The sequence below is a fragment of the Eretmochelys imbricata genome, chromosome 3 (assembly GCF_965152235.1).
Source record: "Eretmochelys imbricata isolate rEreImb1 chromosome 3, rEreImb1.hap1, whole genome shotgun sequence".
Classification (NCBI taxonomy): Eukaryota; Metazoa; Chordata; order Testudines; family Cheloniidae; genus Eretmochelys; species Eretmochelys imbricata.
In genome coordinates, this window is record NC_135574.1 from 144,610,879 (window position 1) to 144,636,456 (window position 25,578).

Genomic DNA, 25,578 nt, shown 5'->3' on the forward strand with positions numbered 1-25,578 from the left:
TGGACTATTACGTGCACAGAATTAATATAAATCATTGGATGATCTGAGGCTAGAAGTGACAGTCTCTGCCTGGCTCCCAGTATTAATTATTTTTAAAAGTTCAAAAAACTATTGCCAAATTCCTCCCTGAAGTAACTCTACTGTAGTCAACAGAGTTATGCAGGGGCAAGTTTTGCCCACTATGCTTTATTACTATTTCCTCAACATCAGATTGTGTCCTGTCCTTTTGCAGATGCACAGTCGTGGGAGGAGGAGAAAAGCAAGATTTGGTATCATGGACCATTCCCTCCCTTTGTGTGGTTCATTTAAGGACCAGGCACAGTTGAAGCCCTTGTGATTAGGGATAGGGTTGCCACCTGTCCAGGTTTTCCTAGAATCACCCTTTTTTTGAGGTAGCTGTCATGGGAAATCTGTTTTCCTGGGACATTAAAAGACCTGTTTTTTGTCACTTCCCATTCCGTGGCCCTCAGCCTACTTTTCCCTCCAGATTTCCTCTCCATACAAGGGACTGCTCTTGGTTTGATCTCCTGGTTAGTCTGTGCCCTGGGGGAAGGAGAGTGCATGGCCTGCTTCTGAATGGGAGGAAAGGGGATGCTGCTTTGGGAGAGGACAGGGCTGAGAAGACCTGGTCATTCTCTTCAGGTCTGGCTCAAAGGAGGGATGCAAGGCCAACTGATGGCTTGGCATGCCAAACTGAGGCCCATCGATAGTTTGGTGTTCTCCCCTTAGGTTCCTCAGTGTGTTGCCATTTTAAATGATAGAACATATGGGTCACAGAGGGAACAAGCAGCATCGAGCCGCACCAGTCCAGAATGCCCAGCCCAAAGTCCTGGTTTGGTTTTTTTTACCTCAAAGATGGCAACACTACTCAGGAGAATGCAGTGAATGCTCCTCTGAGTGCTCCAAAAGAAAGCAGCAAAGTCATGGCCTGCTTCCGTTCTGCATTAGCTTGTGGAGCAGGAGTAGTTCATGGAGGTAGAATTCTGCTTTTCAAGAAGGGATGTTGCAATACCATACCAATGTAATATACGTCCTGTGTGCTAGGGAGCTCCAGAATGCATTCTGCCTTCCTGAAACAGAATGCTTCTGGTGTTCCCCCAGAAGCAGTGCAGTTTCCTACTCTAATACTGGGCTGTGCCTTAAAGACATAATTGAGCATTCAGTGATTGTTATTAAAACTCAGGTTATTTCTTGCTCCTATTAAATCTACTCTTCCTTTGGTATGTTATCAGAGTTTGAAGATACAAAGTCTGATATATGCAATCTTTTAGTTTTCAGATAATATATCACCTTGGGAATTCTTAAGTTAATACTATCCTTGACAATTTCTAGAATGTAACATTTTAAATAAAGGAATGCTAACATCTTTGGGCACTAATGTATACAAACAACAAGATGTAGGGCCTAATCCAACTTCCAAAAAATGTCAAGAGGAGTCTTTCCATTGACTTTAGTCGAAGTTGGATCAGGCCCATTAGGACAGAATGCACCCCTGTATTCACACCCTACACACTCTTGTAATAATCTTTGTACAAACATGCCTTTTAAGGTATCATTGGAAAACTAATACGTTGCTGGTCAATAATATCATGAGGAAATGTATGTAGCAACATTATATGTAAAGTTATGAACATAGACTGAAATCGTGACTGAAGTGTGTTAACCAATTAAGTTTAGGAAGTAGGTAAACCTGTTTCTCAAGGACAATGGACAAGTTGACACCCCTAGCCAGGTGTCATCAAAGCTGATGGGCCATCACCTATCAAGTGGCCATTCTTTGGCATGGAAGGGCGGGGGAGTGGGAAGGAGGCAAGAGACAAGACAGATCTGCATTTCAGAATACACAGGTGAAAAGAAACGCCAAGGAACTTCCTCCATCAGACTCCATGTCTCCTTGCTCCCAGCTAGATAGAACTTTATCTAGAAGTCACTCTCAAGAAAATGCATTTCAAAAGGTGACTATAAAAGTGAGGGCAAAAACACCCCAAGATATCTCCCCCTACCCATCTCTTTTGTTTCTCCTAAGACAAAAGAAACAGCTGTTGAACTTTGGGATCAGATCCTGGCCTGAGAGTTTGGTCAGCAATGTAATGAAAACATGTTGGATGGGACTTCACTTTGAATGAATTTGTTAAGTTTAGAAAGCATTTTATCTTTGTTTTTCTTGTAACCATTTCTGATTTTAATACCTCATTACTTGCACTCACTTAAAATCTCTCTTTCTAGTTAAGGCTGCAAGTTTGTCAAGTGACTTCTGCAGTGGCCAGTGCAGCTGGCTCCAGGGCAGAACCTGGGCCAGTCGCACCGGCCACTGCTGGGGAAGTCTCGGGCCACCACCTCACAGCAGCTGGAGGATTTTGGGTATGGGAGGGGGCTCAGGGCTGAGGGTTGGGAGGCGGGAGTGGGTGTGGGCTCTGGGTGGCACTTACCATGGCGGGGGGGCTCCCCGGAAGCGGCAACATGTCCCTCCCTCAGCTCCTAGCTCTATGTGCTGCCTCCACCTGTAGGCACTGCTCCCCAGCTCCCATTGGCCACTGTTCCTGGCCAATGGGAGCTGCAGAGCTGGCAGCGCATGGAGCTAGGAGCTGAGGGAGGGACATGTTGCTGCTTCCAAGAAGCCGGGTGGGGAGCCTGCCAGCCCCACCATCTCCCACCCCCAGCATCCACAGGGGTCCCAGCTGCTCACACCTGAGCACCTGTGGTGCCCCCACACAGCCCCCCTGAGCATTCGCTGTGCCCCCTGGATCCCCCCATGCACTTGCAGTGCTCCCTGGACTGCCCCCCCCAAGCACGTGTGGCTGCACCCACAGCGCCCCCTGGGCCACCCCGTGAGACAGGTCATGGGCTGTGAATTTTTGTTTACTCCCCGTGACCTGTCAATGATTTTTACTAAAAATACCTATGACTAAAACATACCAACAGACCAAGTATATCTGGACTGTCCAGGAAAGGGCTGGATGCTTCAGAACAAATGTTTTTGGGGAAAATCTGGAACTAGGAGTGTGTTGGAGTCACCCTGCATGTAATAACCAACGCTGCTGGAAGTCAGAGTATGGCAGATGTTTGCTAACAGGTTGCTGGGGTCAGAGGTCCTGGACCAGGTCTGCTGCTATACACAGGCACTCAGGTTTGACCTGCATGATGTCTGGCTGTTTGTGAGGAGGCCAGGTTGGGAACTACAGCAGCAAAGCATTGTGAGGTACCCCAGGTTTAATGGCAGGGGTGATACAGTCCCTCACCGATCTGGACTACACCCTGGAATGCATTACCCTGTATAGCATTATATACCCATGGACATTTTGTAAAAAAAACAGTATTGGAATGTATTAATAGCTATTTTTACAAAACAGTCAAAAGCAACAGCAAAAAAGATTTTTTTTAAATGCCTGGTAGATTAGTTTAGTACAAATAGAAGCATAATGGGAAAACATAAATGAGTGTACCATAAATGCAAGGAATGTTCACATCTTTCACTACTCCAGAAACTATTATATTTTGGAAATAAAACTTTCCATTATGCCAGTTCTTGCTCAGTCACATTCTGCTTACAGAGGCAGTTTTCATTGAAGTGCATGATGGCCAAACTTATTCTGTTGGATGGAAAAGTAATATATAAGAGGTATGGAATTCCATGACTCTTTTTAAAATATCCATTTAAATTACCATGAAAAAAATTTGGTAGACCTGACTTTCATAGATTCAGGAAAGTTCTGCAGAGGCTTTAGTAAATATCTCTACTGAGAAAATACTTCATATCCTCCAGTACTCTGCTATTCTGAGCCACACACAATATCATTTTATAGGCTTGAGTCAACATTAAAAGCACAGTTAAGAAATCTTTATTGTCCAGATCATTCCCTGTCTAGGAAAATCCTGCACAGAGAACTAGAAATTCCATAAAATTCTTTCAAAAAGATTCTTCTGTATTGTTCCTTTAGAGCAGGGGTAGGCAAACTACAGCCTGCGGGCTGTGTCCAACCTGTAAAACCTTTTAATCTGGCCCTCGAGCTCCATTGCCCTGCTCCGGTGGGAAGTAAAGTCGGGGACTTGCCCCTCTCTGGCGCTCCAGCTGGGGAGCAGAGTCAGGGACTTGCCCTGCTCTGGCACTCCAGCAGGGAGTGGGGTCGGGAGCTTGCCCCACTCTGCCCACCTGGCGCTCCTGCGTGTTCAGGACCTGCATGACAGGCGTGAGGGCACACACCAGCTACACAACCCAAACGCTCCTCACGCGCCATCGGAGCCTGCTACTTGTTGGCTTGTTGAGGATAACACAAAGAGTAGTTGGCCAGGGAGTGCTCAGTGGCAGTTTTCACATGGGAGGAGATTTCTGAGAGCAGGGGGCTGGTGAATCTCAATTAGTTCCAGTGACTGGAAGCTGACGCCCGACAAAGTCAGGCTAGAGAGAAAGAGCATGGAAAGGGGGTAAGTTTGGTTTAATTGTTGTAATACATTGTTATGATGGTATATTTATAATAGTAAGTAAGGTTTTATGTTTATTTCCACTGAAACGTATCTTTATTAAATAAAGTTTATTTGAAAATATCTGAATTGTTAATTTTGTGAGCATTCATGACCCACCATACAATTTCCATACCCAGATGCGGCCCTCAGTTAAAAAAGTTTGTCCACCCCTGCTTTAGAGGGTGGAGGGAGCTTTAATCCTCACAGAGTGGGCAAGAGTTACCATTCAAATTGATCTTGGGGAATCTGCCAGAATTCAAGGTCATCTGTGAAGAACTCCTGTGCCTCCATACCGCCTGTGGGGTCCCCATCTCCTCTTGGTTAATCTCCAATAGAACTGCATTGAGAGGGAGTCTCCTGCTAGCTGCTGCCTTCCTGGAATCACCCGTGGGTGGTCAAGGAAGTTTATTTAACATAAGTGTGCGCATGCCAAAGTTAATACCAACTCAGACATTATCAACCGTGTTGTAGAATCTCTGCTGGGAGCCTGAGTCCCTAGTCTTATTCACTCCCCACAACAGATCTATAACCCCAAAAATGAGCTTCTGGAGGAAAGGAAGGATGAGACTGCAGTCACCACACTCTCTATATGGGGTACCCCTGGGGTTTTTATCCCTCTCACCCATGGAAACAGATGAAACAATTTAAGCCCATGTAAAGCTAATAATTATAGTTTCAGAATGTATACATTTCTTACCAAATATACCTGGAGTAAAAAATCTTAAAATGCCTAAGTCCTATTTTCAAAGGTGAGTTAGGCATTTAGGATTAGATCCATAAAGGGAATTAGGTTTCTAAATGCCACTTTAGGTTCCTAAATCCAAAATATGGATCCTCATAACCCCTGCAGGTGCCTTAATTCCCAAGGCACTTAAGTTTCTATTGGTAAAGTCCCCATGGCACCTAAATTTCTTCTGGTGGGTATGAATTGAGCCACCTCAGTGCTGATGCCCTGTTCACATCTAAGCCTTGACAGGATTCACAAACTAGGTGTTCCCCTGCCTATCTCACCTGTGGCGTCTGATCCAATCAATGTTCTCGGAGCATGGCTACCAACTGGGCCCCAACAAACACAGCTCCCACCCCCGACTCTATAACTGAATAGTTAGAGCACGCACTGAGGGTATAGGAGACCCAGGTTCAAATCTCCACTCTCCCTGATTTGGAGCAGGGTTTTGAACCTCTTCTCTGCTAGCTGAGTGACCTAACAACCAGGCTGTGGGATATCTTAGGGTGGGTCTCTCTTTGTGTAAAATGTTTATTGATGCGGGAACTGAAACCCAGATTTCCCAGAAGAGTGCACTAACCACTAGACTACAGAATCATTGTCTTTTTCTGGCCCAGTGAATATTTGTTTCATATAAACATAAGAACTCTAGCAGGAGATTCTGAGAGCAGCCCTGCCCAGAAGTTAGTGCACTCAGCAGGGGACCTGAATGCAAATCCCCATTCCATGGCAACTAGAGTAGGGATTTGAACTTAGGTCTCCTATTTGCTGGCTAAGTGCTCTAACTGTCAGGCTATTAGGTACAGAGGGACTAAGGCCTTCTTCAGCTGTGTTTTTTTCCCTCCCCGTCAAGAAAGGGCTGGCATGGCTTAGGCATCTAACTGCAGGATATGGTTCACAGCTGTGAATCCAGAGTAGAGGGATGCACCTCCTGTTAGATGCCTAAGTCCCTTTGAGGCTGGGGCTTAGGCCACACCCCTCTCCTCAGCATTTCCTCTGGTTAGCTTATGTGGCTCCCTGCTCCACATGCTGGCCACATGCTGGCTTTTGTGAGCCCTACTCTTAGGCACCTAACTCAAATCATGCATTATACAGAGAGTCTGGTCACCTAATTTAGGATTGTAAATCCCACTAGGTAGCAGGGTGTCTAAAAGTTAGGTGTTGCAATGCTGAGTCCAAACCCCGTTTGTGGATGTAATCCTTAGGAGTTAAGGCCCAGATTTGTAAAGCTATTTAGGTGCCTAACTTCCATTGATTTCCATGGGAGTTAGGTGCCTAAATACCTTTAAAAATCTGGGTCTATGTCTCATTGAAAGTTAATGGGACTTCAGCTCCTAAGAACCTGAGACATTTTTTAATATGGGATTTAGGTGCTTTTGAACATTTTATCCATTGTTTCGTCAGTGGTAAAACTTATTTATTTATTGGGATAGTTTCATATGATACAAATGGCAGTTTTTTGAGGTTCTCAAAAGACAGCAATTATATAATCTTGGACTCTAAGTGTGCTCCCACTGACAACAAGAAACGTTTTGCCATTAATTTAAATGGGAGCCAGTGTGGGCCCTAGAAACAATAAAAGGCAGAATCCTCAATATAAAATAGCAGACAACATTGATCATCCACAACTTCAATTCTTATAATGACAAGGAGTCTTCTGAAAGATCAACTTTTCCTCAAAACTAAAAAGGCTGGTTCCTGTTTTATTAAACCACAGTTTATTCTAGCTATTTAGGGCTTACATCCTATAACAAATTTTTACTTTATACACTTTAAAATAATAAATAAATGCCATATTTGCAGCTTGGATAAGACATCTCATTTTCATAGTAGAGCTAGTGAATTTACTTTTTTGTCTCTTACCTTTTTTTCACTTGTACGTAACAATCTATTGTGGTGCTGAGCATTTTAAAATGATTGTCTAGGAAGTCTGAGTGCATCGTTGAAGTCCCTCCAGTTTCAAGTAGAATATGATTTTTTAAAATGTGTTAACCTTAAAACTAAAACATTAAAAGATTTGTCCATACAATGCTATCTTTCACTTGGCAACCATGTTTGGATGCAGGCATGAAAGTATCAAAAATACTACATTTGTTAATTTCTTGCAGTAAAATCAAAAATTGATTTTTTTTCAAAAATTAGCCAGACAAGCTTGACTTGCAGAATGTTGTTCACTCTCAGCTCTATTGAAGGTTAGCTTCCAACCTGCTAAAAGTCAAGTGTGAAAGGTAGCTGTTTTAATATTCTTTGCACCACATAAAGGAAAAAATGAGGAAATGAATGAACTGTTTCCAGACATTCCTAGATATGATCTATAATGGTCCTTCTGGCTATAGATTTGTTTACTAATTTGCATACCACGGCACTCAAGTAGCTGGTATATATGTGAGACACTAATGTTCATTTCAATTTAAAATGTTTACAATCAGGTTATTTTGTTAGTCTAATATAAATTCTGTATTTGGGGAGGATGTGTTGTTGAAGTGAACTGGTCACCCTAACTTGCAGAAGACTGCATGAGGATGGTGTACTGGCCAGCATTATGATAGGAAGCAGAGTATGATCCATAGTTGGAAATAACTGAAACAGACCACATTTGACCTGAGGAGCTATGTTGGACTGGACTGGACTGGACCCGACCCGACCCACTCAAAGGCAGAAAAAGAAATTGGATCAGACTATGCCAGCTGGCTATGGAGTAACAAAACTGCACTTGGGAAACAGAGGAAGCGACAAAGCCATGAAAGGTCTTTCCACAAGCAACTCCCAAGAAATCCGTTGGGACTATCTGTTTCTGAAGGAAGGGAAGAAAGCATTCATGCTGTATAATCCAATCTGATTTTGAGGTTTTATGCTTTATGGGTTCCAGTGCTGTTCTGGCTCCCACTAATACCTGTGACAGTTGTCTTACTGTTGTAGTAAGAGAATGAACAGAATTTCTAGGGAGCTGATAGCTTGAGGAGGCTTTTGGTTTTAGGTTAGGTTGACAGATTGGTTTGTGTTAAGATGCTCTGTATATATATTAACTCTGTATCTAATAAAGATTGCTATTAGGTTACTAGCAATGATTAGTTACTAAGACTAATGGATTACTTGAATATATAACACAATAGTGAAAGAGACTTTACCAGAAATATAAGATTGTATAGCTGTAATGTTTTTGCATTGCTTCAGAAATGCATGGGCTTTAGGTTTTCTTTAAATGTCTGTTTTAGTATAAGTAATTCAGAATGTATCCATGTAGTCAGGAGTGGCTTCGTGGTAAAGGATTTTGCTCTGAGTAGGGAATGATGAGGCCACCAGTACAGAAAGCCCTTGCCCAAGGGAACAGAGGTAGGCATCGCCTCCTAAGTAAACTTGATTTGAAATGGTGCTGAATATTGATTTAATGTAGTAATGTAGAAAGTTGATTTAATGTTGTAATATTTTGAATTGTCAAGAATCTGTATGATGATATAATAGTCATTTGGAGAAAAGCGAAATTTTCAGAACTCTCATTTGTGTTGCTTCTGATATGAAAATTGCACTAGCTTCCTGTAAGTTATCCATTGACGTTTGCCCATGTATGGTTACTAAGGCACAATATGTTCATTGTAACTCTACATCTCACTATTTAGGAAAAGCTATTTCTACATTTTGTGTTTCTTGATATTAGCTTCTGCAATTCAGAGATATATGTAACTTTTTGAGCACAAATGCCTTTATTTCCAAGAATCTGGAAAAATAATTATATTGTCTACTATAATACGAGTTTCATAGCAAAAGCATAATTTAAACAAATGATTATAATTAACACTACTATTTTTGAGGCACTATAATATCTTTTTCTTACAAATGTAATCTTTCACTTTTGTCTGATGTGACATGGAGACACTTAATATCACAGGATCCTTCATTATATTCACTGTCACTTAAGTCATCTGACGACATCAATTCTGGATCTTTTCTGTCCTCTAGATGTTTGGAGTTGGAGAATGATGTGCTCCAAACTTCATCTTCAGTTTTCATAGTCTATGCCATTGCACTCCCTTCCTCTACTCCTATGTCATATTCTATGTCCGTTGTCAATCATTCCACGTTCTTTATTGAGGCTGCAGTGAATGCTTTATGAACACATTATGCATTTTTGTACTTTGCATATCTTAAAGCTCAATTAGAGTTTGTGGCTCGGTATTCACATATACTGAAAAATCAAAAGTTCACCCAAATAAATGTATCTTTCATTGTGCTCTGAAGCTTGTAAGACTGGTGTTCTGGCAAACTTTTAAGGGAAATTAATTTCAAAGGGGTGAATGTGAAGGTGGGCATTGATTGAGAGAGCCCTACCACTGATGCTAGAGAGTTTTATCCTGTTAGTAACAGCTTCCAAGACCATTTTAACTGGCATGATGATATATAAAGGAAAAGCTGGTTCCTCAAATAGCCATGGCCTATTGGGGGCCTTAAACGTTATCACTGGCAAAGAAAATCACATCCAGAAGTGAATTCATTTAAATATTCAAAATATTTGTGGAAAAAAATATTTACTATTCAACCAGCTCTAATATCAATTCAACTTCAATTCCATATCATTGTCTGAACCAAGATAGAGATCTAGGAAATATGTGTAATCCATGTGCATTTAGACTCGGCCCATCACCAATCTCTTCATAACCTTTCTTAAGAAAGTGAGATTCAAGCCAAGAGTGTGAAGAAGGGTAGAGAGAGAAATTAGAGGATTTAAGGTGGGAGGTAGAATACTAGACAAATATCATATGTGCTGGTGGGTCACCACATCTCCTGGCTTGAAGTAATAATAACAACTCAAATACATGGTTTCTGCCTTTAGCACCCCCACTATAAAAATTGCTCCAGCACCACAGAGTGTCATGCAGCTATTTATAGGCATTTCCCTGAAAGTGCAAGTCCCAGTGGGTGGGGTTTCCTTGTGCTTAGAGCGTCTCTGCCCATATTTAGTAGGGATTCCCTCAGAACATAAGAAGACTCCACCTACAGAAGGGTGGGGTTTCACTGGGCCCTATTCAGTGAAGTGAAGTTGGAAACCATGATTTGACTCCTTTTAATGCTGGCCAATTGACCTTTATATTTATAAACCTGTTGGTGGTCTTGTGTGTCAGAAGAGAGAAAGAAAGAGGGAATATAGAGGTCAGGCCTCATCTTAAGCCACAGAATGCTCAGTGCAACTGTAGGGTGCAGGGAAAGGCTGCTTTATACAATCTTGGGTGGTCGAACCCTGGCCGTTGCAGGACTATTTAAAGTTGGAGCCACCAATGGAACATTTCACCAGTTGGGAATTGCCTCAACCCAAACACAAGGGCTGCAAAGAAGAATGCTGCAGAGTCTTTCACACCAGCTCTGCGCTACCCAGGAATCCCCTGTGCCAGGGGAATCCACAGGAAGTCAGCTAAGATAGCTTTATAGCCCTTTTGCATTGCTGTAGTGGCTTAAATGGGCCAAAGATCTGATCCATAATGTGTAGGAGCAGAAAGTGATGAAAACAGGTACAGTTAAAAATAACATTTTGGAATGAATAGTAAATTTTGCAAAAGATAGTATGCCTAATTCCCCCACTGCTTTGTACTTCATGCAATCATTTCATTTGCACAGGTGTAATGTAAATGGGTATAAAATTCTTCCAAATCAGATTGGAAGTATTTTGTCACTTACCTGTGCAAAGTGTATGTAAAATTAGGTACAAGGTAGTGGAGAATCAGTCCCAGTTGTTTTAAGTGATAGAGTCTCTTTGTGGGATTAAATACAAAATTGGAGAGAAATTTTGAGAGAGAGGATTCAAGTCCACATAATTCCCAAAGAAGCCTAAGGTCTCCCCCACCAGGAGGATTAGATTAAGATATAAATTTAAGAAAAGGGAGCTTAAAAGACTGACAGTCGGGTTTAATGTCTTATACCTGGGGCATGACAGTTATGTGAATGAGCATGTCAACACACAATCTTATAAAAAGAAAAATAAGAAAGAAAAAATTGACCTCAGTTTAGTTTAGTAGAATCACTAAAGCTTGAACAGAAATAAAAGCAGACTGAGGGTCTTCATATTATACACCCTTCCTAGAGTACTTTTAAATAAGGAAACAATTGCCAAGTTAATAAGTATTTGTTTTATAGTAGCACCTAAAGCCCCAAATGAGATCAATACTCCATTGTGCTAGGCACTGAGCTTACACATAGTGTAAAATGCCTGCCCTTAAATGCTTACCACCTAAATAGTTAAGTCAAAGAATGAGAGGAAAAAGAGTTGAAGTGACTTTCCTAAAGTCATGCATCAGATCACTGGCAGAGCCAGGTATAATCGAGGTCTCCTGTGTCTCCACCTAATGCCCTATACATTGGACCACACTATATATTAGATTAGGGAATAGAGCTCCAATGCTACAATGTGCTACATAACCTTAAGGAGACTGAGCACCTCCAACTCCATTTAAAGTCAATGGCAACTTTGGGCACTTAGCATCTTTCAGGAAGCACTTAGAACCTCACAGGGTCATGTCTAATATCTTTCAAAATAAGAAATAAAATTAAAACTAAAGCATATTGCAGGAATGTTTGTGAACTGTAAATAGCATGTTAACCAGACGTAGCTTTGACAATTCCAGGTTAAATATGCAAGTGTATCTCTTTATTCTGCATAGGCGTATTAATAATGGTGTGGTTATAGTTGTGTCGAAGTGAGAATTTTCTTTAATATTGTTATGCTTATGCATGCCTCAGTTTCCCTCAGTACTTTGCATTGCTACCCAGTGGGCACAAAAGGTTTAAAAGAGTGGCTCTGGGAGCACTCCTGGAGACATGAGGTATTTTCTCATGTACCTGTCTTTGGTGGAAAGAATGGGTCATTCAAGAAAGGAATTAATCCCATATCAACGGCCAGGATGTTCACCTGTAGGAACCAAGACAAAGAGGAAGGAGATTTTTCCCCATTTCTCGGCGAGGAAGCAGAGCAAAGGTCCTAGCTCAAGGACGATAGACCAAAAGGGGTCAGGATACTGGGATATGAGTTGGCTGTTGCAGAAAGTCAGGCACTCTTACCTAGGACTGACAGAGATGGCAAGAAAGAGACTGAAATGGATTCCATAACAGCTTGGCTGGCTGATTGCACTGGCTTGGCCAGAATAGACCTTGTCTTAATGTCTAATTTAAGGACATTCAGATTCTGTACTCCAGATTACTAATAAATTGTTACCTTTTTTGAAAAGGCTGCCAGGTGTCACTGCAAATACTCAATGAAAACATTATGCCCTGAAGGAGTACGGTACAAGCCTTCCACAGGAGTCTTGCTTCTCTGGATCTGCTGCAGGGAGCCATTGTGAGCGATAGAAATTGCTGGCATCTGAAGGCCCAGTTTTTCTCATTAATGAATTATGTCTCACAATATACTTGTGAGGGAGGGAAGAATTGTCGCCATGTAATCTGCTCCTCTCACTGCTGTTTATCTTGGTGACAGTCTTCACCTCCCACCCCTTTTTGGAGACTGCTCACCTGGTTTAATCTGTTTAGGTTAGAAGTTTTATATCAAGGGTATACAGTGCTACAGGGGAGGAACAAATCATACCTCTCAGCCTGCCAAAGCATAAACATGGGATATAATATATGACAAAGACAAAATGAGGGGTACAAAAATTATTCATGCAGGAAACTTACGTACGATCCATTCCGCTAATCCAAATAACTCTTTGCATACATTTATTTTCATGATCCTTGATTTCTGCTGTAAATGATAACAATAAATGATAGGGGACCCTAAATTTGTATGGAAAATAGGTAAATTTGGAACTAAAATGAGTGATATCCCTCAACATGAAAAGCATTTTGGAAGAATTAGATGAACCATTGATATGATATACAAGCAGAATTGGAACAAATTTTAGAATAAAAAATAACAGTTTGAGATAGATTTTATTCAGATTTTCAATAAATAATGCAATTGAAACTCAGTATTTTGTAATTAAAAAAGTGTCCTTACCAAGCCTAAACAATATATATGATAAAATCAGCTAAAATATCTCCAAAGCACTGAAAATGAATATCAGACCACTAAGAGAACATGATTTTCTGCTCCACTCCACTGAAGTTACACTAGTGAAAAAGCAATGTCAGTGGAGAAACAAGCCCAGAAACTTAAGCTGCTGTGAATGTGGCAGCCTATTTGTCAAAAAATGTTTTGGGCTTGTTTGGGTTTTTTGTTTGTTTGTTTGTGTGGTGGTAATGTTTAGTGATCTTCATTGTGTGCTAGTCTATTTCTAGTGCAATTTAGGGGTTTGGGGTGAGATAATCTGAGACACTTGGACCAAGAGACCTCTGACTGAATCAGGTGGGGGCAAGAGGAAGTGAATTTTCAGTGAGTGAACCTGACAGTGAAATTCAGTTTCCTTTTGTAAATTAGCCAAAGTCTGAATTTGTTGACTTTCAAGTCACACCTCAGTGTCCCTTTCTACTTTAAGGATTTTCTACTTATATAATTCTTTGTTGATGGTACTCTATTATAATAAGTTTCTTGAAAATCAAAAATAATTTTACTGTTTAAATTACCATTGCACTGCAATGTCTTCTCTATGCCAGGCACTGAAACACAGCCACATTTGTATTTAAACACTTTTTATTGGCTGTCCTCCAGAGCCTGAGTTTGCTGGCCTTTAGCACCCTATGCAAGACTTGTCTTTTCAGCTGACTGTTTGCTTGACTTTATTAAACTAAGACTGAAGATTTTTTCTTTGATGTACTGGTGTGTTTGATTTCTCCATATATATAATATATAATACTGATGGCTTGTTTATTTAATGTATGTAATGCAGACACCACGGCAATGGATACATCATACATTATTAAAATATAGATAGTTGTAGTCTTTATTTGTTATATGTACAAATCCAACCTTAACATCTTTGACAGGGATGTGGAAGAATTTTTTTTACTACTTATCCTTCCCCAAAGATAAGACATAAGTCCACCACTGAATGCATCCGATGAAGTGAGCTGTAGCTCACGAAAGCTTATGCTCAAATAAATTTGTTAGTCTCTAAGGTGCCACAAGTACTCCTTTTCTTTTTGCGAATATAGACTAACACGACTGCTACTCTGAAAAAAGTCCATCATGATCACTCCATTTTACATAGAGTCAACCTGAGGATTTTGGAGAGATTTAGTGAGATTATTTTTTTGGAATTACTAGACTCATTGTACATTTTTTAAAAAAAATATGTGTGCATTGGAAGTCTCCATTCCACTTTCTGCTGAAGGAATGGATCCTTGTTGCTTGGGCTCGTTTTTGTGCGCAGTTGTAATCCATTCAACAAGATTTTGAAAGGGAGAATTGCCCAAACAAAATAGGTAACTCTGACCCATGAGAACTCCAGTCATCAAAGGGTGTTGTATGTATTTTAGTAAATATTATAGCCTTTTACACAGGTCAAGATTTATGCACTTACGGTCTAATAATAAGAATTTCCACTACAAGCTGGGGGCTCTTAAGTTGAAAGCGACAGAAGAGGAGAGTTGGGTGTGTTGACTGTTCACAAGATGAATAGGAAGCTTTCAGCTGCAAAAAGGGCAAACGCTAGGATGTATCAGATGCGGCATTTCCGGTAGACCAAGAAGGCAATGGTAAGGCCTCATTTGGAATACAGTGTACAATTCTGGTCACCCATGTTCAAGAATTCAGAATGAAACAGGCACAGAGAGGAGCTACTAGAATGACAAGGGAAATGGAGAGCCTGTCTTTTGACAGAAGACTGGAAAAACTTGGCTTGTTTACCCTAGCAAAAAGGAAGCTGAGAGGATTTATGAATACTCTCTGTAAATACATCAGAGGGGAAAACACCAGGGAGGGTGAAGAGCTATTTAAGCTGAATAATAATGTTGGCACAAGAAAAGGGTATGAATTGGTCATGATCAAACTCAGGCTGGAAATTAGAAGGTTTCTAACCATCAGAAGGGTGAGGTTCTGGAACAGCCTCGCAATGAGTTGTAGGGGCAAACAATTTAATTAGTTTTGAGAGAGAGAGGGCTGGACAAATTTATAAATGTGATTGTATAATGGGGTTGCTTGTGATGGTGTGGGGCAGAGCTTGGCAACCTTGTGGATCTCCTTCTAGTTTATGTCTTATGTTTCTAAATTCACATGTTTCAGGGCTTCAGCTGGTCACCTGCAGGGATCAGGAAGGGATTCTGCAACACTCCTGTGTAATCTGCTTTTTTTTCTCTCCTTACTTTGAAGCATCAGAGATGGTCATGGCTGAAAATTGGACACTGGACACCAAGGGCCAATGCGCTAATGAGGCATGGGACATTCTCTCTTTCTCTCTCTCCTGTACTTAGGTGGCTGTTTCTTGCTCATATGCCCAGGGTCTAACTGATCACCATATGGAGGGTCAAGAAGGAATTTTTCCCAGTTCAGATTGGCAGTGACTTTAGGGGTTTTTCACTTTCCTCTGTAGTATGGACTGTGGTTAACTTGCTAGAATTAAATGGGTATATTTTACTTAATCAATTCCCTTGGACAATGACTGCACCTTGGTTCCTCTTACTCTCTGCTTGTGGCACATAATTAGGGCCCTATCAAATTCACAGTCCATTTTGGTCTATTTTACCACCATAGGATTTTTAAAATAGTCTATTTCAGATGTTTATATCTGAAATTTCAGGGTGTTGTAACTGTGGGGGTCTTGACCCAAAAGAGGGCTGGGAGGCCTCACAAAGCTGTTGTAGGGAGGGTCACAGGACTTCCATCCTCACTTCTGCGCTATCCTCAGAGCTGGGCTCTGAAGGCAGTGCAGCCAAGGAGCTTCGTACAGCCAGGAGAGGTACCCAGAGGTGGGTCTGATCTTTCCCTAGAGAGCAGCTGTGCAGGGCAAGGGGCAGTCCCATCCCGGCCAGGACTATCACCTGGAGCCTGTTGCACAGTAGGAGCTCCAGGCTGGGGCTCCTCCAGCCCTGCCCCTCCTCCCGCAAACAGCTAGATTTCATCGTGTGGTTGATCCAGTTGTGCTGGAACAATCTGTATAGTGGGGGTGCTAAGAGCCACTGAACCAAACAGTAAACGCTGTATATGATGGAAACCACTTCAAGCCGGGGGTGAGCCCACACCCCCAGCACCTGTTAGTTCCCGCACCTAATGGGAGATCTGATTTCAGTCTGTGATGTGTTTTTCACAGCCATGAATTTGGTAGGGTCCTACACATAATAGTGTAATCTCCTGTGAGCTTTAATACTTTGACCTGTTTTGGTTGTTGGGTTTATGTGTGGGTGCTGGTTGCCATTGGTGGCCCGTGATATACAGGTCAGAGTAGATGATCTGGTGGTCGCTTCCGGCCTTACATGCTATGACTCAGTCAAGGTTCAGCCTTTTATTGTCAGTCCACCAGTACAAGGACAGCCTGTTCTGAGTAGCAGTGCAGGTAAGCTATAAACTCTTTCACTGTTTTCATGTACTCTTCCATCTGTCTGTCCTTATTCATCTGCTGTTTCTTGTCTTATATTTAGATTGTAAAATCTTTGATTTAGGGATGGCATTTCTGTTCTGTGTTTCCTGCCTAAAATGCCAATGAATGCAAGCATCTTGGGCCTGTTTCTCTTTCTGATACCAGTTTTAACATTGGCTTTAATGGAGCTACTCCTGACATATATTGGGAAAAGAGAATCAGTCTTTCCTCTATACAACTTCTCAACGACAGATTCATAGCTTTTTGAGGCCAGAAGGGAGCATTAGGTCATATTGTCTGACCTATATAAGAGAAACCTAGAATTCCACTTATTACCCCTGTGTTGAGCCCAATAACTTGTTTACCTAAAGCATATCTTCTAAAAAGGCATACAGTCGTGATATGAAGTCAACAAGAGATGGAGAATCCACTGCTTGATTCCATAGTTTGTTCCAGTTGCCAGTTCCAATACCCTCACTGTTAAAAATCTGTGAGTTATTTCTAATTTAAATTTTTCTGGCTTTAATATCTCTCTGTTTCCCCCATTCACAGCAAGCTTCCGTGTCTCTCCCAGATATACTTAAAACTCTTGTTCTAATTGTCCTTAACCCTGCCAGCCATGGAGTTTTCCCTGGGGTCTTTAGTCTTGAGCTTATAATTGAGATGTTAATCCCTGCTGTGAAGCTGGGCTTGTATATGGAACTGGCAAAATCATAAAGGGCATATATAGACTTCTTTCTAATAACCTATATTTAGTTTTCAGAACCTTTGTCCTAGCTATAATTCCTATATCATTGGCACCAATTTGCGCAACCAAAGACTTCCCCATTTCAGCCTTGTAAGGGCTGCCACAGTCACACTCACTGACCAAGTTACCTTATTCTCACAGTCATCACATATTCTATCATCAGAAATGTACAAAGTTCAGTAACATTACAGCCTATTTAGCACCTTTGGAATGCCTTGATCTGTGCACACTGATTCTCCTCTTTTGCCACTACCGAAGGACTAATTTTTTGTAATGGACAGTGTCCCTTTGTTCCTCTTTGTTCCCCTCTGTCAGGGTACAGGCTTCCTCAGTTGGAGAACTGATGCAGGTAGTTTTGAGGTGGGCTTACTGTACTATATTCCTATAAGCCACATCATTGTTTTTCCCCCTTCCCCTTCATCAGGTTGGCATGCATAGCTTCATAAACACTGTACTCACCTTGTACCTGTGGCACTCTGCAACCTACTAGGTATACCAACCCCTACCCCAGTCTAAAGAGCTGCTGGCCATCTGACTAAAGGGTTTTCTGGCTTGTCAGTTAGCTGGCTACTTTCCCTACACTTTACTGAGAGCACAGCAAACTATTTATTTATTTATTTGTAATTCCCACCTCTATTACTCAATGTTCTCTGTTCCTCCACTGGGATGTAGTTCAGCTGTTTAATTCAATGAGTCCCTCGCTCCCACATACTCGGTCTCCTGCTTAATTATTTCATATCCCTGTGTTTCTTTTGAGGAATGCTCTTCTGTTTTCAGTCAGGGAAGGGCAGCCGTTTGACAGGGAGATTTACTGATAAGTGGGAAAGCTTAATATTTTTGCTCCAGGGGAGACCGATAACATGCCTGGGGTCTACATTTTTAAGCGCTACACTTTACACACAAGCTGTAAGCTCTGGGTTTCTCGTGTTGTTTGTAAGTGGAAGTGAAAAGCTCAGGGTTTTAAACTGATGGGAGCAATGCAGGCTTTTCCCTGGGTGGGAGCAGGGGGGAAGGAAAGACCGGGATTCATCTCCTGTCCGGAATGGGAGAGCACCCAGGCCTTTTGGCGAGGTGTTGTCAGCGCTGTTACGCTTCCCAGCTCGCCAGATGTTTATATCACGCTCATCCCTGTAGGAAGCCAGAAAAGCTTAAATCGCAGCACCGCGCCGGGCACCTCTGCCTCAGTCCTCGGTGCGTTGCTGGGAGCCCAGCAATACCCCACGCTCAGGGGCTCCGTGGGCCTGGGCTGAGGAAAGCCACTGAGCCAGCAAAGGGGGGAGAGTCTTGTCCCGGGTCCTGTACCCCCGGGAAGAGGAGGAGGCTCCCTGAGCTCCGCCCGGGCGCGGAGCGCTGCCTGTCCCGGCTCTAGGCTGCTGCCTTCTCGGCCCGGGCGGGGCCCCACGGGCACGGAGCTCCGACCCGCACGGCGACACGGACAGGCCCACCCCGGCCTCGCTCCGCTCCGCCTCCGCCCGGGCGAGGCAAGGGCGGAGGGAGACGGCCGCCGCGGTGGGGCCCAGGCGGCTGCCACTGCGCCTCTAGCTCCCCGAGCTGGGGCTGAGGAGGAGGAGAAGGCGGCGGAGCCCTCGAGTCAGTTAGCCAATGAGCTGGGCGGACGGAGAGGCGGGGCGGGGCGATCGCGATCGCCGCCCAATGGGGAACGGGGAGGGGTCGCGTGCAGAGCTGGGAGAGTCGCAGGCAGCCGAAGGCTGGAGTCCGGGCTCAGGCACCGAGAGGGGTAGAGCCAAGCGCCAGCGCCGCACTCGCTCCGCCAGGACCCGCCGCAGCCACTGCAGCCGCCCAGCGCGCCCGCGGCTAAGCGAGCGAGGAGCCGGCGGCGCAGGGGAAGCCGCGGAGCCCGCAGCGGGGAGGCGAGGGACGGACGGACGCTGCCTCCCGGAGGGGAGCGGGCGGGCGGAGCCGCCGCCGTTTGGAGCAGAAGTTTGGCTGGCGCCGCAGAGAGGAAACTTTTCTCCGGGGGCCGGAGGCGGGGGCGGCGGCCAGGAGCCGGCACTGGGCTGGTTCGGGCCGGACTCTGGGATCCGTGACCTAGCTCGGGGGCTTCTGCGCGGCTCCCCCGGGCCGGGCCGGGCTGCGGCGGCCGGGATGTACCTGGCAGCGGTCTTGGCGGGGAGGAGGCGCCCGGGCGGCGGCGGCGGCTGGCACCTGGGGGCGGGGTGGCTGCTCCTGGTGCTGCTGGGCGAGTCCGGGACCCGGGCGCTCGTCTGCCTCCCCTGCGACGAGTCCAAGTGCGAGGAGCCCAAGAGTTGCCCCGGCAGCATCGTGCTGGGCATCTGCGGCTGCTGTTTCATGTGCGCCCGGCAGCGCAACGAGAGCTGCGGGGGCGTCTACGGGCTGCACGGAGCCTGCGACCGCGGGCTGCGCTGTGTCATCCGGCCGCCGCTCAACGGGGACTCCATCACCGAGTACGAAGTGGGCGTCTGCGAAGGTAAGGGCAGCGCGGCCCCTTCCCGGCTCCTGTCAGGGCTGCCCTCGCCCCGCCGCCCGGCTCGCCCTGCCCGGTGCCTCCCCGCTCCCCTCTCTCTTTCTCTCTGTGAAGTTTTAGCTCCTTTGCCGGGAGCGCAAGGGTCGCTGCGGCCCCCTCTCGTTCCCTAGCTGAAGGGTTGGTCAAAGGGGTCCCGTCGCCTTCTGACTGGATTGCTTCCCCCCACTCGTCCAGTGCAGAGTCGGTGTGAGCTGCGGGGGTTTAAATGCGAATTGCTTTGAATAGGAGCGTGTCTGCCTGTTAGGTGTCAGCTCTGGCCCGGGGGAGTCGTGGGGCGACGACTCTGCACGAGCATATAAGGCTGGCTGGTGGGACCTTGTTCTTGATGGAGTTTGCCTGGGCTGTTCCGTTCTTCCCCCTCCCAATTAAATCTCCGTGCAGCTCGAACGGGAGCAACACATGATTATTTCCCAACCCTTCCACTGATCAGGGGCAGGTGCCCTCTTTTGTATTTATTTGCAGCTCTGGGGAGTAGTTACACTTATTCCCTCACCTGCGTTTGTCTAAAAATCAATTGCGATTGTTTAAATTTGAATGAGGATTTCACTAATTGTTTTGGTGGGGCACCGGGACCGAGCTCTTCTCTCCTGGCAGCGTTTGGTATCAGGTAGTAGCCTAGGCTTTCTCTTTCTGTTAGCCTTGTTGCTTTCTTCAACATTAGTCATGGTTCTGCTCCTGCCAGCCATACCACTTCTTACGTGAGACTGTCTGGTTCTCGCAATCTGGAGAGGAAAATTAGACCAGTAGTAATCGTGTTGTGGTAGCAACTAACTTTTTTTGCCTTCACGCTAACTTTCGGACAGGATTTAACTGAATGCTGCTGAGGAAAACCCATGTTTTGAAACGTTGACTTAAGTTTGGTAGTTTGAAGTAGTTTGTTATACAATCCAAAACGGTTGCAATCTCGAATCCCTTTTCATTAGTAGATCATGTTAACTAGTATCAATCAGTTCGGCCAACTACTGATAAGATTTAAAGTGCTTGGAACAACAGCCTGGCAGTTTGCCCTCATACAATAAACAGATAAATAATACACGTGATGCTTATTCCGGATTCCTTCTGTGGAAGGAAACACAAAGGCTGATCGTCTGTGGCAAACTTCTCCTTCCTGTTCCTGTCACTTAACACCTCCCCCCCCCATATTGAAATGCGTCTTTTCCCCTTTTCCTACAAAGGAAAAATCCGCATGGCAGTAACTCTTCTCCAGCCCGCCAGTCTCACTTTTCCTGCTTCATATGTGGTGAACATGACTAGATAGAGGAAATGCAGAGATATTTTCCCCTGTAGTTTACTTGCTTACAAGTGGCAGGAAGGAGTCCTGGAGTCTCTCATTTGTCAGGTTGCTGAGGAAGGGAAAGCTTAAAATGTAAGAAAGTAAAATACATCGTGATGGTAAGGGATTAGAAATAGTTCAATGTGGAAAATGCATAGTTTTATTTGGTGGGTTTTTTAAAGTCCGACTAGACAATTCTGGAAAGTAAGAGGAGCGGGTGTTCTTTGCTTTAAGGCTAGAGGGCAGTAAAGAGTTCGGAAATATCTTTTGAGGAGGAGGCACTCCTCCAAAAGCTGTTTGAAAACAACACAAAAACCCATTAAAATAAAACTGCCATCCTCACAAAACTGCCATTCTTCTCAATATGTTCGTTGCTGGTAAACATATCATTTTAGTATCCAATACTAGTTTATAACTGATATGATCCACAAGCTAACTGTAAACCACAACATAAAAATATGAGGGAAGTTGGTGTGTCCTGCTATGCAAAAACAAATAGAATAACATTCTTCACCCAGGATTCGTTCAGTGGGGTTGCATAGGCATGGCTGAAGTGAAGAAAGCAGAACTGGGTTGAGTATTTTAATGAATTAATACGTAGTTCTGAACTAATTTTTCAAGAGGCTTCCTTGATTCATTCTGTGTTGCATTGGTTTTTCTTTCCCACATACATAGAAACAAATTGGATTTAAAACAAATATACATATATAGAAAGATATCATGATTAAAATATCTTTCAGTTGTTTGAATAATGGTTCCTCTGCTTGCATGTTCTAAGTATAAACATAGCTTGATCTGGAGAGTGGATTAATGAAAGCCTACAGTAATTAAATGTCTTGACAAGCCAGCTCTCTTCATGTATCGCAATGTGGACTTCTCTGGCAGTTTAGACACATTTCATTCTTTTTGAAGTGATGCAATATGAACTTTGCATGATTTCAACTAGTAACCTCCCATATACTCTCTTAAAAATGGTATGAAGCTTCCGTTGGCAAGATTATATTTCAGTCAGTGCTCTGTGGCTAGAAACTAGTTCCAGTTGTTCCTGTAGCAATCATCAAGGAGATAATTTAGGCGCTATTATTCTCAAATAAAAGAAACAACTGCTTAAACTGTTACCAAATCTAGAAGATATTACTGGGATAAATGTTGGTTTATGTAAGGTTCTACCTATAATTGTCTTAAACTAAGAAACTGTTTGGTATGTAACTGGCCTAATTTTATTGTTTGGAAGAAATTTGAATGTTTTATCTCTAAACCAATAAAAGGATTTATTTTTAACTAATCAGACAGTTTAGATCTATAACTTGCAGGTAGAAGTATGACAGGGTAGGTTGTCTGCCTTACTGCTAGCTTTTAACACTATATGTAATATTCTCTTCACAGGCTAACAGGATAAAAGAAATTATTATTGTATGTCATGTTTATTGCAGTGCATGCAGCTCTTCTATAACAGATATGCTTGAATAAAAGTGAAATTCACTAGCTAAGGAAACAGTGTATATAACTATGTGAATAGAAACTGATATTGTTTACTTTTTTCTGTCCCTTTCATTGCAATTTTTACACTGAAATGACCCCTACTGGTTACAACTATAAGTGTAGAATTTTTTTGTGTGGCTTCATAAATGGCTTAGCTGAGACAAAGCTAACATAGACCCTTTCTGACATAGAAAAAGTGAATGTTTTCAGGATCCTAAGGTTCTCTTCAGAGACTGATGTTGTTTATACCTGCTGCAATTACAGCTACTTCAGTTGATGTCATTTTCTCAAAAACGCAGAATCAATGTGGTCTGCACTTTTGGTGGGACAAAGTAGTTTTGTGGTGTCTCTTCCAGTGGAGGAATCTGTATTCAGAACTTGCCTCTAATCCTGAAGTGTGCTGCTACCAGTAGTATTGATACTTTAGGAAGTGGATTCTTCTGTATGAATTTGTGCTGAACCAATACATCAGCATAGTGTGAAAATAACCTGTTACCTCAAGGCACCATTATTTTTGCTGGTTTAAATTTAAAAATCACACTTTTTAGGTTGAGGTTAATGCATGTTAGTTAATGCTATTTTTCCTAATGAAAGCAAAGCCTAGGGGAAGAAAATGAGAATTCTGTATTTATTTCAGAAAGGGACCAGGTATCTAAATTTAATCTTTGGACAAAAATGTCTTATGGAGAGTAATTTCTTGCATCCTCTGTAAATGATAACATTAGTTTGTTTATGGCCTTTTAGCACATAAACAAGAGACTGTAAATCTTGGTGTATAGTTTTCTTATATATTACTATATCAACATTCATATTTTAAAATACTGAGAAATTACTGTTTCTTGTATGAATTTGATCAACCCACTATAGACTCTTCAGACAGAAAAAGGGGGGGAAAAGGTATCACCAATGAAAAATCTTATTGTAACTCTTTCTTTTGATGCTCTAGATTAGTTTGCTAGTTTAGTGAGAACAATTATTGAAAACATTTTGTAATATGCAAAGGAATGAGCAATTGTCTATTTTGATTAAACTACTTGTGTATAGCAAATGAGTCTGTAATGTAATTGATGCACTAATTATATGTTTTCCATTTGGTGCATTTACTTTGGGGAAACAGACTTCTCATACTCTGATATTTGTTTAATATTAGAAATCTATGTAGATTTTTTTTGTTTGTTTTTTGAAAGTGATCTTAGGAAATTTTGGTCAACTCAAACTCAGGTTATTCTGCTCAGATTGTTATACGGTGCTCATCACTGTAGTATCTGACAGGTTTCAGAGTAGCAGCCATGTTAGTCTGTATTTGCAAAAATAAAAGGAGTACTTGTGGCACCTTAGAGACTAACCAATTTATTTGAGCATATGCATCCAATGAAATGAGCTGTAGCTCACAAAAGCTTATGCTCAAATAAATTGGTTAGTCGCTAAGGTGCCACAAGTACTCCTTTTATTTTTACTGTAGTATCTGAATGCCTTCCATTAGTGCATTAAATGATGTGATTAGCATCTGTCATGTGGTGTTCACTCATCTCCCCAGTGGTAGAAATGTGTGCAATGGAGTGTCTGTTCTGGTGGTGGGTTTACATATTATGCATATATTCAAGGAAGCCAGGTCAAAGAAAGAGCCTAATGCCAACTACCCCAAACATATGTTTAAGTACTTAATTATCAAGTGGTTTGCTCTCCAGAGATGAACACCTGCAACTCCCAGTGACTTAACTGGAAGTTGTGGGTACCCTAGACTCTAAATATAAGGGTACTGCTTAAATATAAAACTAGGTGCCCAGACTTAAAACACCTGAGCTTTAAAATGTGGCCTTTGTTTTCTGACTTCAGAATTGTAAAGCATTTTTTTTAATTTGAAGAACTTGAAAATGTTTGCCATGAAATTTTTCTCCATTTAGCTCCTAATGGAGGGGTGTTCATACCCACAAACCACTATTAAGTTTTTGTGGTAAGAGTTCAGGATTTTTTTTTATTTTTATTTTATTTTTTTAAATTTTTTTAGCATGGTTGATTCCTACTATTCCAAGTGAGAACACAGGAGCGGCTTGGGGAAGCTTGAACTGCTGCCATTACTGAACTACTTAGTGAGTGTGCATATTCTTTCTTCCTATGGCTATCAGCCTCTCTCCTTTCATAAGGACTGCATTCACTAGCTGGATATGTGGATAGACTTATCAGGTTGTTTTGTTAACCAGAGGTTGTTGGAGTCCTCCAGTTCTGTTTTGGGACAGCTCTATGGCAGGAGTCTCTTGCAGTGAATGGAGTTTGAGTTAGGGATGAGGGAGCTGGACTACTTTCATTACTCTTGCTTATCAGTGGTCAGGGCATCTCTTCTCCTCCTCCCCCCCCGCATACTTTTTGCCTTTGGCTTGTAGACACCTTTTTTTCTTACAAACTTAGAATCTTTTGAACTTTGTCTTAACTCCCACTGTTCTCCTTCCTAGAGAGAGGTTCTGATCACTTTGAAGAAGTGTCTTAAAGTAAATAGGTGGAAACTTACGTGGCGGCAGCATACTAAATAAGTAATTTATCTGTGGATTTGCAATTTCTTTCATGGTTTGTTTTTAGAGATGATTGTATTAACTTGTTGCAGTTGCTGAAGTGGTCTTGAAATAACCAAACTAGTGAAGTGTCTTACCATATCTTCTAGTCCTTCATAAGAATATGCCCAAGCATACCATGCCCTTTGGTAGCCAGGGAAGTTCTGCTTAGATGATAAGGTACTGGAGCAGAAATGACAAATGGGGAATACTTCATCTTATCAATTTCGTGTCCATTAGTCTGTGTTAATGATCTCTGAATCACATATGCTGAACGCTTCAGCCTGATGTGTTGTTCATTTTAACCTGTCTAGCTTTTCTACTGAATGTAGAGAAAGCTTTTGAGTGCAGTCTGTAGCTTGTTTCATGTTACATGAGGTAGTGCTCTGGGGTTAGGAGATGA

General features: G+C 42.7%; 1 protein-coding gene across 1 annotated transcript in view; it reads left to right on the forward strand.

The window, feature by feature from the left end:
• Positions 1-19,474: 19,474 nt before the first annotated feature.
• CRIM1 (cysteine rich transmembrane BMP regulator 1) overlaps positions 19,475-25,578 on the forward strand; it is a 309,698-nt gene continuing 303,594 nt past the window's right edge. Inside the window, exon 1 of the mRNA XM_077811884.1 lies at positions 19,475-19,817. Coding sequence (XP_077668010.1) covers positions 19,475-19,817 — 343 coding nt within the window. The remainder of the gene's footprint in view (positions 19,818-25,578) is intronic.